General features: G+C 39.5%; 2 protein-coding genes across 5 annotated transcripts; both read left to right on the top strand.

Annotated features, from left to right (window-relative positions):
• The first annotated feature begins 278 nt into the window (after positions 1 to 278).
• Positions 279 to 12792, top strand: ctdspl2b (CTD (carboxy-terminal domain, RNA polymerase II, polypeptide A) small phosphatase like 2b). 4 transcript variants are annotated; one of them, XM_039610042.1, is made up of 13 exons: positions 279 to 510; positions 4091 to 4278; positions 5739 to 5877; positions 5968 to 6117; positions 6363 to 6611; positions 6740 to 6836; positions 7321 to 7432; positions 7531 to 7617; positions 7773 to 7835; positions 7933 to 8012; positions 8201 to 8327; positions 9484 to 9579; positions 9691 to 12792. In XM_039610042.1, exons 2-13 carry the CDS (start codon positions 4114 to 4116, stop codon positions 9754 to 9756), a joined length of 1431 nt encoding a protein of 476 aa, XP_039465976.1. In that variant the 5' UTR covers positions 279 to 510; positions 4091 to 4113; the 3' UTR covers positions 9757 to 12792. The 4 variants fall into 4 exon arrangements, with proteins under 4 accessions (XP_039465976.1, XP_039465974.1, XP_039465977.1 ...); XM_039610040.1 differs by lacking the exon at positions 279 to 510 and adding an exon at positions 946 to 1283; XM_039610043.1 differs by lacking the exon at positions 279 to 510 and adding an exon at positions 949 to 1256.
• Positions 12793 to 16538: 3746 nt separating this feature from the next.
• LOC120440614 lies at positions 16539 to 18058 on the top strand. Its single transcript, XM_039613404.1, has 4 exons — positions 16539 to 16653; positions 16774 to 16798; positions 17198 to 17994; positions 18048 to 18058. Exons 1-4 carry the CDS (start codon positions 16578 to 16580, stop codon positions 18056 to 18058), a joined length of 909 nt encoding a protein of 302 aa, XP_039469338.1. The 5' UTR covers positions 16539 to 16577.
• The last annotated feature ends 123 nt before the right edge of the window (positions 18059 to 18181 follow it).

Genomic DNA, 18181 nt, shown 5'->3' with positions numbered 1-18181 from the left:
TGACGGTACTTTAGAGTGAATGCAGATGCATGAATGATAGGTTGTCATCCTCCTCCTCAAAATAGTCGTGTGTTTTGCCTGGGTATCTTTAGTGCAGCATATCCAGTGGGGGTTTTTTGTTTGTTTGTTTTATTTATTTATTTATTTATTTTGGTTTTTGCTTTGTATTTCACCACTTGCTTGCAAATGATGACCCACAAAGACGAGCAGTCCTTTACCTTTATGATCGCTGGCAGAAGAAACGGTTCGCGGCAGCGATCATTGCAGACTGGCTGATGTTTTTGAGAGGTAAGGGGGTGTGTCTGTGTCCCATACGGGTATCTGCCTCGGAGAGACTGAGCAGAGGCGGGAAATGGCGCCTGGTAACACAACGGTGTGTCATTTTGAAGACAGTCCGTGAGTAACTAGAAGGAAAAACTCGGAACCGATCACAAAAACAAACCAGTGCCTCTGCTGTGATGGTTAATCAGCCTTGAGTCATCATCTCCAGCCACTGCGGATCACTGTAAAGTAAGTCGCTCACGTTAACCTACCCCGTTCATTTGACTTGTTGTACTCCTCATTTATGTAATAGTGGCTAACGACAGTATAGTTATTTTTTCCCCGTCCTGTGTACATCTGTTTGCCAGAAGCTGATTTTTAAGAAGGCACGGTTAGTTAACCCAGCGGTGCTAAGCTAGGTTACACAGCTAAGGACGGCTAAACATGGCCTACCACGGACCTGGCTAATTCCTGAACAACCGGATATCACGTTTAGTTACATTTTATCTACTCAATGTTATTACTAAATTGAATACATTGTTACTACCTTAACAGTCATATAGAATGTACCTACTCTTAACCAAATAAGGTAATAAACTGCTAATGCAGATTGTCGCCAGGTAAATCCTGCTAGCATCCTTTGAAGCTAGCATCCAATTTGGCATTCCTCAGCTGAGTTCCGCTAGGTTCGCTCTTTGCCACCGTGCTTTACGTTTAATAGAATTCAAAGGGCGCTCAGTTAGACGTGTCCGTGTACCTCACCAGACCTGTGCATCAGCTGCATTGTTGGTTAACAGTAGCGGTGATGGGATTAGCAGATAAAATAGCGCTACTGTCGGGTGTTTTGATTGACGATTCCGAGTTTCCGCTGGCAAACATGAAGACATTAACGCCGTTCGAGTGAACCCCTTCCACCAAACTTTACGCCAGCTTGGATGACTTATGCTTCTTTTTATTAAGTGGTCTTATTCATTTTTAACGTCATTCCGCTGAAGGTACGATGTCGCACTGGCTTGCAGACGGTAAGTTAGCCTATTTGGGGGGTTTGGTTCGTTGAATATGCTAACGTTACTTTTAGCGACCAGAGTGCCAGGTCGCATAAACAATGTAACGTTACTTTTAGGCAGACGCAAAGCCTGGCACTATGATATCAAAGTGCGTTAAAGCAGGATTGTGTAGTCGAGATATTTTTTTGTTTGTTTGTTTTTATTACAATGAACAAAGCATAATTTGACCTCTTGTACTTGGTTCAGTTGATTAGCTTTAGCTGCTCATTTAGCTGGGTTTGGTTGGTTCATAACTGACCAAACATTTTTCAACGCCTGTTTTCGGGTCGCTAAGTGAAGTGGAATTGGTGTGAAATACGTCTAAATGGCAGTGGTTTTTGTCGGTTATGTTGTATGATTCATCTGTTCGTTAAGCAACTTAGCCAACCCTAGCCTCGGGGTAAATTTTGCAGAGCGGACGGGTTGTGGGAAGGGCCTCACTTGTTTTACCAGTGTGTTTTCAGGGCTAGCGTTGGCTAGCTTGCTCATACAATCTCAGCTGCATGCATGTTCCTATTTCCCGCTCTCTTGCTCGTACTCTAGCTGTGTGCATGATTCTCGGTCAGTGGCTGATTTCCTTGGTGAAGCACACATTTAGTGTATGCTGTGCTTGAAAGGTAGACCTTTAGTAGCTTTGCTGTTGCCGTCTTGAGCTTTAGTGGGGTTTAATCGTACAGTAATTAAAACAAGCACTTAAATGATTCTTTATTTAGCAGCAACATTAAAGTCCGGTATGCGGCGCACATTCCCGTGAAATGCCCAAGAAAGAAAGGCATGACTACACAATTTGCACAAAGTAATTGACATAACTGTGTTCTTTCATTTCTAGAAAAACCCCTATGCAAAGTGAACGTGTAAAGATTACATATTTCTACTCATAACACTTTGTAATTAGGAGAACAGCGGTGTCAGAAGTTGTGTCGTTCTTTGCTAAACACATTACCATAACAAAAACAAGTAGTGAGAGTCTGCAAAGATTAAAGGTAAACGCTGGGATTTTGGAATCAATAATACTTGATACTGCAGGTTATAATGGCATATCTGATCACTTAAACAAAAACCAGTGTGAGCTTCACCATTGAGTGTTTTCCCTGTGCAGTGTAATCTAGAGGAAACAATGCATTAAACCAGTGGGCAGAATAGTATCAAAAGTAAAGTTTTACTTATTGTTTTCTAAGTTTTAACAAGTAGTATGTGCTAACATAATTGATATTTTATATATTAAGGGCTGTGTAAGGAGTGCTGTGGTGGTTTATCTACAATGTCAGTTATTTTGGAGAGTTTAAAAGTTTAAGAAAAATGAATATAACAAAGAAACTCTTAAGGTTAAAAAAAGCTAAATACAAGATTTGATAACTATATTAGGAAAAAAAAAAAGAAAAAAAAAGGAGGTAGATATATTTTAATCCTAAACATTTTTTCTTGTATACTTTTGTGAAATCAAAAAACTCACTGAGAGGGGAAGCTTTTATCCTTAAAAAGAGTTCTCTGAAATTGTTTAATAAAGAAGCTTTTATTTTGTGATCTTCTCTTAGTACAGTGTAAGTGTCTGTGCCAAGATGATGGAAATAAGATACGGTTTTCTATAAAGTAAAACAGGATTTTTCAGGAGAATTAAAGTGCACAAGTAGACTAAATCTTCTTTTTAACTCTCAAAAGCATACACATACAGTTTAAAATGTTCTAAAACTGGATTAAATTAGTAGGTTTATTACCAAATCTCTCCTCATGGCCTTATTTACATTTTTTTTTCAACAGCCCCCTCAAATGAGAAACTTTTTTTAAAACAATTTTCTGGAACTTGAAGGACACCTATGTATAATAAACCATGGACTGCATCCTTCCCTTACGAGTACAGTTACAGTGAAGTAATGACACTGTCTTCATCTGCTAAGTTATTTGATACTCAAAGCAGCCACGGCTTTCAGGAACACTGTTAGCATGTACGCTGCTGGTGAATTTTTTTTTTCTTTTTTTTTTTTTTAAATATTTTTTTCTCTCCCCTGTATGTGGGATTGGGCAACAGCATGCACACTTGTGGCATGTTCACGGATACACCCCTGTGTAAATGTGAAGCAGATGTAGGCAAGGACATTTACAGTATGTGAGATGTGTACTGTATCCAATGAGAAGGTGTGTGTGTGTGCGTGTGTGTGTGTGTGTGTGTGTGGACTGCTGCTGGATATGTCTGGACACATTTTTAGTTGCGTAACCACAAAGGCCAGTCATGCTTGACAATTTTTGTTCACTGTGAATTGTTTTTAAGTTTTCTGCAAAGGTTGGCGAGGACATTGCTAAGTCACTCAACTTTAGGAAATATCTGTAGTTCCTTCAGATTTTGTTTTGGTTATATTTACGTATAGTTATTCAGCTTATGTGTAACACGGGCTCGCCTTTAACATTAATCTTACAAGCACACTCGAGTGGGAGTGTTTGAGTATGTGTACAGTAAGATCCTGGGTAACGTTTTTTTGTTTTTCCATTAGTGGTACAAATGAAAGTAAAGCCAGCTGTTGTTGCCGGATCCACTGATGTAAGTGAAACGGGATCTTGAATGCATCCAGATGTTGGTAGAAATTGCACTAGTGTTACTCCTCTGCACACAGATGCACCCCGTTGACTCGCCCATTTTAAAAGTTAATGCATTCGAGACTGCTAGAACAACTTGTTTGTGCTCATTACCAACTGAACGTTTGCTTAAATCTGTTGTCTCTACTGTACAGCCATAATGATTTCCTCTGTCTCTTCCTGTATTTGCTCTTTGTTTCCTTTTTCTGAAACAGCCTTACATGTGACTGCTAAAACAATGAGGCTGAGAATGCGTAAGGCGTCTCAGCAACCGAACCCCACTCTGGCAAGCCGCCCATCCCGAACCAAGCGGAGGCATTCAGAAGTTGAAGAGGACACTCCTACTACTGGGAGAGGATTGTTCTCCACCATCAAGAAGTTCATCAGAGGAAATGCTGTAAAGGTAACCTCTTCCAAGCTTGCATCACCCTGTCTGTGAGCAATAAAAATAAAAAATTTGTAGGCAGAGAAGTTATTCTCCTGCTGTCTTTTTTTAGCTGTTAAAGAGATGAAAATTTTTTGGGCACGTATGTTAAACACTGCTTTAAAAACCAACGCGCTATCGAGGTCTCTGAGTTTAACACAGTGTTTCTTGGTGGAGAGTGTCATGTTTCCCAGGAAATGTCTGGTGGAATGCAGCAGCTTGTCTGAGAACTCGGGCTCTGGTCTAATTTTAGCTTCTGGCTCACAGAGTTGGTGTGCAAGGACAGGAGGTGGTAACAAGTGGAAAAGTCAACTCTGCTAAGAGACGTTTGTCCTATGAAAAGACATATGGCCATTTTGATAATAACACTATATATGCTAAGTTTCTCCCTGCAGTTTCCTATGAAGTCCCAAAAGGTGTTTTTTTTGTTGTTGTTTGTTTTGTTTTTTGCCCTGTCTCTGTAAATATATTTTTTAACTCCTTAGTGGGGGAAAAAAAGCTTAATTTAGATTCTGACCTTTATGACTGTGCACTGTCATGCAGATATTTTTGTAGGTTCAGTGGAAGCACAATGAGAGTGTGCATTTGAGAAATGTGGGGGGGAAAAACAAAAGACACGCTTTTAGCAATATCATTTAGCTTTCTCTTTGTTGTTCATGTGTCAGGGTTACTGTGCATGTAAACGTGGTGGGTCCACATTCAGTGAAAATTGGGCATTTGAGTCACCTTATGCTTCAGTGACATTATTAAATATGCTTAAATGGCACCACCAGATAACAAAAATGACAGACTGTAGCTGGTAATGGGTGCCAAAAATGTCTCTACATAAAGAAAAAGGCTCTTCTGTGTTTGGTGCCTGATGAGCCTATTATACTCTTTGCATGTTATATGCAAAGAGCAAGAACTCCATACTGATTATACCAGCACTGTCTGTGCGAATGCTTGCTGCAGTATTTAAAGCGGAAACCAGTGTTTTGTTTGTTTAGGGTTTTTTTTTTTTTTTTTTTTTGTTTTTTTTTGTTTGGTTTTTTTTGGGGGGGTTTTTTGGCATGGTTGTTTTGCAATGTTGCAACATCTCCTTCTGTGTAATCTGTCAGTCGCTGAGCTTATGTAATGGTGCATCCTTAAACCAAATCTGCACCAGAACGTGACTTGCAGCAGCAGATGCGGCATCACTTTTGGCGTGCAGGACAGTTTGCAAGGGCGAGAATAACTGGTCTAATGGACCCGTTGGTCAGTCTATAGTAGATATGTCTGATGGTCTAATCTAGAACGGTCATTCTGAACCATCAACAAAAGATTTTTCCCTTTCTCTCTCATGGTTGTGAAATGTTTAGAGGTCTCAACCGAACCGAGATAAATCTGTTTGCCTGTTATATTGAGTGCAAGTGTAATTAAATAACTTACACAACTCCTATAATGGTTTGTTGTCTTGTCAGGTTCAGGAGGAAACCCCAGCAAAGAAGACACGCCTCCACTGTGATGTGGACAACAACCTGATCACCTCTACACCCACAGACACCAACACACCCAGGAGGAATATAAGCAGAGTTGGCAGGAGAGGATCCGTCAATGGACGTGAGTAGCTCGCATAAACAAGATTTGTTATTATTTTGTTCTGTTTTTTCTGCTAACACTGTTGAACGTGTCCCCTCTCCTCGTCTGCAGAGGCAACCAATCACGACAGGAGTAAAGAGAAGCCCAATGGTAGTCTGGAGGAGACGACAGCCGTTGAGGTGACCACCAGCCCTCCCAGAACAACCCTTCTCGGGACCATCTTCTCCCCCGTTTTCAACTTCTTCTCACCAGCTAAGAATGGTAAGTGGACTCCAAAGTAGTCGGAGTTGTGCTTTCAATTTTAAACAAAAACCACGTTTTATCTTTTTATTACTTACTTTAAAGTCAAACAATCTTAACATAAGCTGCTTTTTGACAATAATCAGCCCCTCTTCCAGTTGTTTTGGACTGCAAGTTAGGATGAAGATTCATTTCGTGTTAGTTAATTCAGAATGGCACCATCTTAAATGTCTCTTCTTTTTTTTTTTTTTTTTTTTTTTTCCCAGCCTCTTCTGGCTCGGACTCTCCAGACCAAGCATTAGAGGCTGAGGAGATAGTCAAGCAGCTGGACATTGAGCAAGCTGTGGAGACGCCAACCAGCACTGCTACATCCACGCAGGAACTGTGCGTCACCACCAACTACTACTCGAGCGTCTCGCAGCTCCCACCTCTGCGACCGCCACACATCCTCGAGGCTTCTCCCACAACTGAAGAAGGAGAGCTGCATACAGATGCTGACCTCCCCCCTCTCACAGGTAGATACCACAGCTGAGAAAACATAATAACAATAAAGATGGTGGCAACTGATTGCTCTTCTTTGATGCTGATTTATGGTCTTGATTCTAATATTTGCATTTTTAAAATACTCTTGTTGTGCTCCAAGCTCCAGGCACCAGTCCAGATATGGCACATGTGGACACCCTTCCAGCTACAGTACCACCAGAGGCATCGTACGAGGAAGACTGGGAAGTGTTTGACCCGTAAGTTTAAAGGCTTGCTGCACTTCACTGTTGTGGGCGTCTCCACAACAAAAACACTACAGTGGTAATTTCAGCTTAATCAAGCAATGTGGACAGGCAGACAAATTGGGGATAAAGGCTAAGGTTTCTTTTTTTCATATTGTTGAAAGACCTTTAATTGAACTAAGTAAAATCAAAGTGAAGAGACATGACTCAGACCACCAACCTGACACCCTTATGTATCTCACTTATACAGTCTTACTGTCCTATTGTAGGAAAAAATATAATCAGGAGCATGGTCAGTCACACAAGGCTTTTAATTTTATTGTCTGCAGACTCTGATGGTGGTCATTAAAAATGCGATAAGTAAAACATTTTGGCTATTGAATCTAAGGGGATCGATATTTTAAGCAGACTCGAGTTTTAAGTTAAACCCTTCTTTTAATGGTTTCCAACTTACTGTGAATGTTGTGGCGATTACTGATGAATCTGTTTTGGTGTGTAGGTACTTCTTCATTAAGCATGTCCCTCCACTGACAGAGGAGCAGCTCACTCGTAAGCCAGCCCTTCCCCTGAAGACGCGCAGCACACCTGAATTCTCTCTGGTCCTAGACCTGGTCAGCAACACTTTTTTTTTTTTTTCAAATTAATGAATCTCTCTGGAAATCTTTAAACACCTCCAAAGACTCAAGACAATTTTCTGTGTGTCGATTAGGATGAAACTCTGGTGCACTGCAGTTTAAATGAGCTGGAGGATGCAGCACTTACCTTCCCTGTCCTCTTTCAGGATGTCATTTATCAGGTATGTCTTGTATTATTATTATTATTTTTTTCTTTCTTCTTGTTGCCACTAGAGGGGGCCATATTCATGTCTAAAAAGCCTCAAAGGACAAATTTTTCTTATGGGATCATATTTTCATTCTAAATGATCACTGACCATTAAACTGTCCTGTGCAGGTGTATGTGCGCCTGAGGCCATTCTTTAGAGAGTTTCTGGAACGCATGTCTCAAATATATGAGGTAATTACAAGCTCGTTCTTTCTGTTAATTATTCCTAAATGCTTGAAGATGAGGGTTTAAAGTTGAAGATATTTGAACTCTTTGTTCTCTTTTCTAGATCATCCTCTTTACAGCCTCTAAAAAGGTGTATGCAGACAAACTGCTCAACATCTTGGATCCTAAAAAGCAGCTTGTGAGGTATGTTGAGCTTTATTAGCTGGTTATTGGTGCACAAGAAACTTTAAAGCAAAGTTTAAGCAGAGGGAATCAAGAGTAGAGCTCATAAAGCAGATGTTTAACTGTTTACTAATTACTAATTTTGCTAACCTTGTCTCCTCCCTCCCCCTCCCCTCCCTGCCTCCTTTCTTCGCCCACTGTGACTGCAGGCACAGGTTGTTTCGTGAGCATTGTGTCTGTGTCCAGGGAAACTACATCAAGGATCTCAACATTTTGGGAAGAGATCTCTCAAAGACCATCATTATTGACAATTCACCACAAGCCTTTGCATATCAGGTGAGACACCAACACCTGATATGCAGGTGTTGCCTGGTTATCAGCAAGCATCAGAGATTCTGACAATGAGTAGAATAATTAAAAAGGGTTTTGGGGGATAGGATGAGGCACCCGCCTGATGTTTTTGGGTTGTCATTCGTTTGTCCCTCTACTGTGAACTTAATATTACTGGGATTTATTCCTGAATATTTAGCACAAAAGTCCATTTGAACACAAGTGATGGTTGAACAGAATTTCAAATATGGCTCAACACTAAATGTCAGTGTCTTTTTTTGGTACATCACTTGAAACATGTGTCTAATACAATGAAATTGACAGTTTGTATCAAAAAGAGCACATAATATTCCTCCAAACCCCCCTTTTAGATCAGGTTTAATGCCAGAATTGAGGAACAGAAAGCGATATTGTGCACACATTTCACATTTGGTGAAAAAAAATAAAAGGATGACACCCCCAAAAAGTACAGAGAAACCATTAAAGAGGAGGGAACGATATATATATATATATATATATATATATATATATATATATATATTATAAAAAAAAAAAAAAAAAAAAAAAAAAAAAAGGTAATCCAAATTACTCTGTCAAATACAGTCAGTCTGGTTTTGCTCCTCACCGTAACTCCCCAAGCAGAGGATAGAAGGGTGAAAGGGTGAAGTGACATTACTAGATTAGACAATGAACTGTTACAGCTACCACTTTTGGCTGCTCTGTTTTGGGATAAACACAGCTGATCATTCTGCAGCTAGTGGTATCCTTAGCATCTTCTTGTCAGCGCCAACCGTATGCATGTCCTTCTTCACTACATCCATGAATCTTCTCTGTGGTTCTTCTTTTCCTCCTGTATGTCAGCTCCATATTCAACATCTTTTATCCAGTATATCTGCTTTCCCCCCTAATCATATGTCCAAACCATCTCAGGTTTGCTTCTCTCTTTGTCTCCAAACAGCTCAACCTGAGCTCTACTTGTTTCTAATCCTGCCTATTCTGGTCATTCCGACTGGGGCACATCGGTTATAGGGAGTTATAGGGAAAAAGCACCACCCACCCCACTTAAGATCTTCAGCTACTTCAAACACAACAGAACAGCAGATCTTTTCTGCTGTGGTCACAGTTTAAATAGACCTTTTTTTTTTTTCTTCCGTTTCTGCAGTTGTCCAATGGGATTCCCATAGAGAGCTGGTTCATGGACAAGAATGACAATGAGCTTTTGAAGCTGGTGCCCTTCCTTGAGAAGTTGGTTGAGATGGTAAGCTGTCCTGTCTTTCATTTACTCTTGTAGGATCAACTACATCAGCAATAAGAGTAACTTGACCATGTGAGTAAACTTAATCTAACCCCTCACCCCTTTGACTTGCAGAATGAGGATGTGCGGCCGCACGTTCGGGAACGGTTCCGGCTTCACGACCTTTTACCCCCCGATTGAAGCCAACCACAAATTCTCGAAATGGGGACAACATGAAAAGACTGAGAACAACACGTGCGTGTAAAAAGCCTCTCTTTGGATTACAAACTACAACATTGCCATTACTTTAAAAAAAAAATTAGCCTTTTTTTGGTTTTGGTTTTAAATTCACCATTGCTTTAACAAGAAAAAAAGAGAAAACTTCAAAAGAAAACCTTTTTAAAAGATCTGGGTGAGATTTTCTAAAAATCGTAAGCGCATAGATGAAATTACACACACTATGGACAAGCCCAGGTCGTCGACACTTTTTAAGCGACTCTTCAGCTGTGGAGCCAGATATCAGCTCCACACTAAATTCTGAAGTCTTGGTGCTGGTTTAGTGGATATGAAAACACCACCTGGTAAAGAGGAACTCCACCTTGCCCAACCGCAGTCCAACTCTCTGGTGCTCACGCTGTCAGTACTGACGATACGACACTCTGTGGCTACAGACCATTTTTAACAGGAGTGACTGGCCTGTAAATCAATCTGTGCATGTGTGTATGTTTACTCCTAGCCACACACACTCACTGATTCGGTGTATGGGCAAGCCTACAAACTGTAGCCTTGAAAATCATATGCATTCCTCTGTAGCTACGTCAACTTTCTGTTGTTGGTTGCAGTTGTTTTTTTGTTTTGTTTTTTGTTTTCTGGTAAAACTGGTGTTTTGTTTTTTGTTTTTAAAGATGGGTTTAAAAGAAAAATTTCATTTCTGTTTGTAAGATACGAGATTTTAAAAGGGTCATGTAAGTTTCATTGTTAACCATTTCCCCATATAGGAGAACCTGTAAATGACAGTCCACTGCATAGTCAAATAAAATGGAATGAATCCAGGACTTTATAGCTTGTTCTCATTCTGAGGTTTAAATGAATGTGTTGGCTTCACACGTGGACACAACATGGCTCTTTGATTTAAATGTTAAGGATCTTTTTACCTGTAAATCTGACACATTGTAATGATTTAAGGGCATTCATTCTCAAAGTGATGTGTCACCGTTAACTCCTCGTTTTAATAGCAGTTCTTCATTCATGTGTAATCAGTATTGTCTCCGGCTCCTGAGCAAGTATTCTCGCTAAAACCTCGATCGGTTTCTTTTAATTGTCATGTGTAACTTGATGGCTATATCAGTAGCATTATGACTAATGTAGCGCACCTCTGCCAGTGTGTCATAAAGTCTACCTGTGGCAGAAGTCAATGGCCAGACCGTGTACCAGCTATACCTGGCACCAGCAGCATACTGTTACTGTCAGCTTCACCGTCTGCCCCTCCACCTGTTTCACATGTTTTTCTTAGTATTTTTAAGCGTTTGTTCTTTGTGTTTAGCCGTTAAAAGGATTGTTTAAGAATGGTAACTAAATGAATGTGTTTTTGGTTTGTTTTTGTTTTGTTTGTTTTTTTTGCCCAACTGACTCTCAAGCCAATCTGATGTTTTACTCTGTTTTTTTTCAGCGTAATTTATTGATGATGAGACGCACAGTAGGGTGAAGTGTTGTCCATGTTTTGGCCACCGTACAAGCCTAAACTTGGGAGGTCACGAAAACTCGGATGCCCGTCGCTAATACAAGCCTGTGACGGTGTGGCAACGTTTTCTTTAGATTTTGTTGGAATCTTAAGTGCATTTTATGTTACAATGAGCGTGCGCGTGTGTGTGTGTGTGTGTTGCCTGTATAGTGCCATACAATACAAGTTCCTGCTCGTGGCTTTTCTCCCATGCTCCAACCCATAAAATACTTCACTGGAAAGAGACAATCAAACCTCCAAGCTTTGCTGATGCTGAAACATGGAGATACCCACCCTTTGACAATTCATTAATTTTTTTTCTTCTTCTTTTTCCTTGCCGATAGTGTGCAGTATATATATTGTGTACTGTGATGCCATTTGAGTCGTGCCCTATGTGGAAATTGGTTAGGTTGAATCCTGCTCTTCCCAAACAATCCCTGCTGCTCACTTTTGCACAGGATATTTTCTGAAAGTAGTTTCCACCTGCTTAATGCCCTGCTGTTGTGTTTCTTGTCTTTTGCCTTTCTCGCCGCAGTTAAATGGCTCTCCAGAACTTAAAAATCAGCTCGTATTCAAGTGACATTGTTAAAGGCCACAACGGTGTTTGCTCAGACACAACGTAATGAGAACACATGTACACAGACTATGAATGTAACGTGTACGTGGGGTGAAGGCTCAAGTGTCTTTCTATGATTCCACGCTGTTTTCGGTCCCCATTCAGAGGCAGAAGTAATGTGCTTGGAATAGGGGACCGGTCTCGAGATCCCACCGTGGTAGCCCAACTCCCCCTCCACCCAGTGATCTCTCACCATCCTGACCATCTTCTATTATGCAAGCCTCACTCTGAGTGTGGCGCGATGCGTTCAATCTCGTCAGTGGGCTGTGCGATTATGTAAAATCGTCGGTCATGGCTTTTATTCTGAAGGGTCAACAGGAGGCATTGGATACATTTCATCCAACTCATTTTTATGTGCATTACCAGTTTATTGTACACTGAGTGTTGTACAATACATGCAGCTTCATGTTAAAAAAAAAAAATCCTTAAAGTAAGGAAAAAATCTTTTGTATTTTTGATTTCAAAAGGCATGTCATATCTACTTTTAAATGTATTAATGAAGATTTAACTTTACATCAGATGGAGTTTTGTGTTTTCTTTTTTTTGTTTCTTACAAATATCTGTATGTTTAGTTTAGCGCTATGTCACTGAACTGTTAAGCTTAGCATGTAAAGAATACAGCTTGCTTTTGTGGGAAAGTCCTGAATTAAATTTAAATCATGGCACTTTTTCTGCCGAAAAGATCAGTCGTGTCGATGACTTTTTTCTTTTTTTTTCTTTTTTTTTTTTTTGGTTTAATTTTCAGTATACATTAAGCCATTTTACTTGCAAGAATTGCTATTTGTGCTGAAGATGTATTTAAAATGTTTTCGGAGATCTTTGTTATCTGTCAAGCTGTATGCTATTGTAAAGTGTATATACAGTTCATTTCTGAAACAAAGTTTTAAAACAGTTAAAAACATCTTGAATGCCCTTTTTGTTTTTATTCCTCTACAGTTCAGATGATGCTGAGAGTTCTTTAAAAACTAGGAGGACAAAGATAGAGGTCTGATCAATCTCACAGGGATGATAGCACAAAGTATTAGAGCCTACAAATGTACTAAATGTACAAATTTAGTACGAAACACTTTATTTCAACAGAGTTTGATCAGCATAATCGTCATTCAGTGTTTTGTCATATGTCTAATGAAATCAAGCCAATAAGTTGCTTAATTAAAGCTCAAAGCCTGCACTTAATTCAAATCACACGTGTTTTTTTTTGTTTTGTTTTTTTTAAAATCCATGTTCAATTTCCTAAAACTTACCTTTGAATGGTACGGGGCTATTTATAACCTACAGTTCATTAACATTTACTGTCCTGTGAAAAATTCATCGCCCTTCTGTACTTTCACATTTGTCATGTTTCAGATCTTCAAAAAAAAAAACAAATGGGCAAAGCTAGCCTGAGTTAATATAAAATTCAAAAGTACATTTTGTATTTACTCTCATGTTTGTTTTATGATGTGAAACATTGAAGTATGACAAAACTGCTAAGAATTTAGGAAGTGGGTGAACACTTTTTCATAAAAACTGCAGCTTCCTTTATTGCTCTTATTATAATCACCTGTACAAGATGACCAAGTCATTTCCAAGAAGTGAAAGATGTGGGGAAAATATTTAATTCCTATCATTTGCTGTATTTGCACTGGTTTTATTTCATTTTTTATGTGAGAACCTCTCACTTGTCTAGGATTTATGTAGGTTTCTCTCTGCTCTTTGTTTCACTATGCGTGTTTTTGTAAGCACTTTCTCCTCAACATACCAAATGGAGCTGCAGTCATCAAGAGGTAACACAAGGAACAAAAGACCAATTTTAGCAAGTGAGACATACTCATTTAAGACATACCCATCTTAACTTGCATATATTTTCGGAAGTAGTATGTTTGAAAGAATTGTTACCATTTTATGGTATTCTAGATTCAAAGATGCTCTAATTTTACTCTTTTTAGAGTCTGGATCAGGTTTGGTATGGGAGTTGTAGGTAGCAGATGTCATATAAATCTTCCAGCAGTCAGTTTGGTGTCTTCTGTCTCTTCCTGACAGGAGTCCGGTTTCAAATGGAGGACTTAATCAACACACTCGATTAATAATGCAACATTTTGGCTGTGCCCATTGCTTAAATCCCTTCTGCTTTTCACAGCCCTCATTTCACACCTACTTTTTCCCCTTTACCAGTGTCCTTAATTATGCTGCTTTCAGACCAGGTGTAGAGTTGCAGGCTGACACTGAAGTGAAGAGTCTGCAGCTTCTTTGAGCACAGCGGCATGGAAGAAGGATCAAAGATCAAATCCTAAGGAGGTTTAATAAGTTTTCAGCAGAGACAGACATTATAGTGTTAGCAGTTATGAAAACTGTTCTCTGGCCTGTTCTCTCAGCAAAGCTAATTATTTTCTCTTCATCAACAAAAAGGATTTAACAAAAACTTTTCTGACGGGGTTTCCTGCTTACATTTCAGGACATTTACAATGTGGTCAGCACCAGCTGCTTGCATTGTGTGCATCTTATTTGGTGAGTACAAAATACCGTTTTTAAAAAGCTTTTAGGCAGTCTTAATTTTAAAAAATAAAGTAAGTTGTTCCTCTAATGTAGTATTACGTGATAAATAAGTCACAAATTGAATTAAAAACAATCAGTTAATTTAGCATTATTAACTTCAATGATAGAAAGTCTTGATTTTTCCACTATACGTGTCATGTATCGCATGAATAGTAAACTTGATTGTTGTTCCTCAATCATAAATCAGTATTTCTTTCCTATGAAGCAACAGAATCATTTTCTATGATATTTTTCCCTTTGTGATACAGTTTTGGTCAGAGGTTTTTATCCGCAGGTCATGGTTCTTCTGAGCTTTTAATGATTTTGTTGAGTGGTTCTTTTTCCAGACTGGAATAATTGTACAGCATACATCTTTAAAAAGCAACAACAACAACAAAAAACCTATTATTCGTTCACAAGTTTGGATTTATTTTGTTTTTTCTCTTTTCCACACAAGGTCAAAAGGATACATACAGGTTCAGATACATACACTCACTTCTTTTAATACGTGATGCTGAAGGCTCTATGGGGTCTTTTAACTTGACAAGACCAGGGTGTATTAACATCTCATTACTGATCATGATTGAATAGAAGTGGTAGTTTTTCTTTGGCAACATAAAAAGGATTTGTTTGACAGCACTCACTGGGCTGGCCAATAATCAGAACAGTAGGAAAGTCCAAGGAGCTGAGTGAAAATCTAAGGAGACATTTCTAAACAACTGCAGATTCCACGATCATCAGTTGAAATAACTGTACATAAATACAAGTTTTTAAGACGTGTCTCCACTTTGCAAAAGTCTGAAAGAAGACCCAAACTGTCACATTCAGATGAGAAAAAATTTGTTAGGATGTTCAGGAACCACCACAGCTCAAATCAGCCAGGAACTGGAAACTGCCTAATGTCTATGACAAATACTGAGCTGTTTGGCCACAGTGACGAGAGGTATGTTTGGAGGAGTATACAGCTGGAATTATGCCACAAGCTTATTCGTGGCTGCCAAAAACATCTGGTCAAGGTGATATTTCTTAAAGAAAATTCAACCAAATAGTAGTGGGGCTGTATGTATACATTTGAGCCTATATATGTATGCATTGTGTAATTTTGACCCTGTGTGACTTTGAGAAAATTCCAAATAACTTCAAGCTTGTGCACCGAACTCTTGTTTTTTCAAGCCACTAAAGAGGTTTGCTGTACAATCATTCCATCCTGAAAAAAACAGTTCAAATAAATTATTTAAAGCCCCCAAAGTACCATGACATTCAAGCCAGTGAACGTTTGCCGACAGTTGTAACTGTAAAACTGTTTTTTTGTTGTTTTTTTATTTTAAATTGTCTATATTGTCTATTTTTGTACCTAACATTCTGTTTATTTTAGCCTTGTGTACAGCGCTTTGTGACTGCCTGTCTATGAAAAGCGCTTAACAAATAAAATTTACTTACTAAAAGAGGCTTCAGACATCAATTAGAGTAAGAGCTTGCTGAATATATAAAAATAAAATAACACAATGACCCTCTTTCTTTTTTCTTTCTTTCTTTTCTTCTCTCTGTTTAGCATCAACAGGAATCATATGTGATGTCAAGCAAGCGGGTTTGCAACCCAAATTAATGCAAAGAACCACAAACCAGACTCCTGTTGAGGGAACCAAGTTAGAAGAAGATATCCAAAAAGTTATTGCTCAAATCCACTCTCTATCTAATGGAGATACACGCAGCTTCAGCTCCTCTACCACAGGAGCAGGTTTTGACTTAAACACATATTATGGTGCCCTGGTGAACTTGTACAATATTTTTCAGCCACTGCTGAGAGAAAACTTCTTAGATGACCTTCCCAAAATAACAATTTGCATTCTGTCCGGGAGAGATGACTGTGGGCTGGAGGCAGAGCTGACGAAGACGGTGTCTCTGGAGTTAGCGAAACCACTGCTGACTTTTTTGACATCTCTGAGGTCGCAGACATGCTCTTCGCTGACCACCGATGAAGAGTCAGGCAGCTTCTTCAGGACCTACCTCAGGATGGGGGATTCAGCTGCGTTCAGTGGTTTCCAGGAGACATTTATAAACATATTGTCGAGTCTTTCTCTCTCTAAAAACTTAATAAATGTGTTAGGTGGACTCATAGATACAACAGTAACATACACCTTAAAGTTTGTGGCATTATTGATCCAAGTACCAATGGACTACACCAGAATAGCTTTACAGTTTGGAACAAAAGTCCCAGTTTTAGATGAAAAGGAGACCTGTCGACAAGGTAAAGCATTAAAAAAAATACTTGTATTGTTATATTATGTAATTTTTTTGTATTCCAGATATTATTATTATGAATTCTTCTACAGTTTTATGCTAATTAGATTTCCTGTGTGTTCTCCAGGAGACCTCAAGCAGCTCATTATGTGGTGAGTCATTAGTAAAATTTGCATAAACTTCATCTTTAAGCTGCCCTGTGGAGCTTTTTAACAACATCAGCACCACAGGGCAATGCTTTTCCTTCTTTACAAAACAAGGTTGCTGATAAAGCAGGAAGAATTACTGCTGTGAGTCATATAATAATCCTTTGAAAGTGCCGGCTGGACACATTATGTAAGTGTTTTATGCCTCAGTTAAAATTCCCCACAAGATGGATGTAGACACTAAACTTGTAAAGCGCCACTAGATCTTTTTACCATGACTTATACCAGTCAGGCACAACATTATGACCACTAACAGGTGGAATGAATAACACCAATGATCTCTTACATTGTATTATATTTGATGTATAAAATGTACAATAATTATTAAATTCCTGTTTTGTTCAGGGGAATTAAGAACAATGTGAGCTGGTCTTTGAGTACATCACTGATCGATATCCTCCTGGACATCTTCCTCCCTCAAGATCAGTCAGCATTCATGCATCCAGGACCCGAATGCCAGACACCTCCCAGTGCTCCCTCCCAACGCAGCATTTCATATGCAGAAAATAGCACTATGAATTATTATGACACCCTGTGTGATAGCTACAATCTGGCCACCATCAACGACACAATGTGTGCTGACATCCTCTCGAGTTCAGGAGTAGAGTCTTCCACGCCTGTGGTCACATTTTGCGAGGCTCTAAGCTCCCTCAGCTCCAACCAAATTAAGAATGTGTGGAGCAACATGTGTTATGTTATTCAAACACTGGCCTCTCCACTTGTCAGCAGGTCATCTGACTGCAGTTTTGACAATGCAGGGCCGGCCCCTGCCGCCACCCCTCTCCCTAAACCTCGTCGAGTTGCCAGGGAAGCCTCCAACCTCAAACAACTTGCATGCAACTACAACGACTGGTTGCAAAATGATGTGGACCCTGTCCTTGTGTCACTGTGCAGTGACAATGAACATGTGGAGTTTGTGAAGCAGGTCTGTAGCAATGCTGTGTTGATGCGGAAGCTGCTCTCTGACAAGATGAACAGCTGGTTGTATGGATACTGCGCTAACTCCTCTGCAGACCACGGTTACATGGTCAGTGAGTTCTGCCAGTATGACCAGTGGCTTAACAAATTCACAAACATGGTGGATACCTCCCTGCTGGTGTTCTGCATGAGCCTCGACAGTGTCAGACTGACCGAACTCATCTGTGAGAACACTGGCTTCTTTATGTTTATAATGTCTAACCCTGAAAATTATCAGTTCATGCCTAACTGCACAAACGTACCTCTTCCACTGCCAATCCCTGGCTTGGATATGCAGTTAGATTTTTGTCACTACTCTGAGTGGCAAGAGATGGAAATTACCAAGGATCTTTTGGCAATGTGCATCCTCCT

Source organism: Oreochromis aureus, linkage group 1 (genome assembly GCF_013358895.1).
Source record: "Oreochromis aureus strain Israel breed Guangdong linkage group 1, ZZ_aureus, whole genome shotgun sequence".
Lineage (NCBI taxonomy): Eukaryota > Metazoa > Chordata > Actinopteri > Cichliformes > Cichlidae > Oreochromis > Oreochromis aureus.
This window is presented reverse-complemented; position numbering and strand designations above follow the sequence as displayed.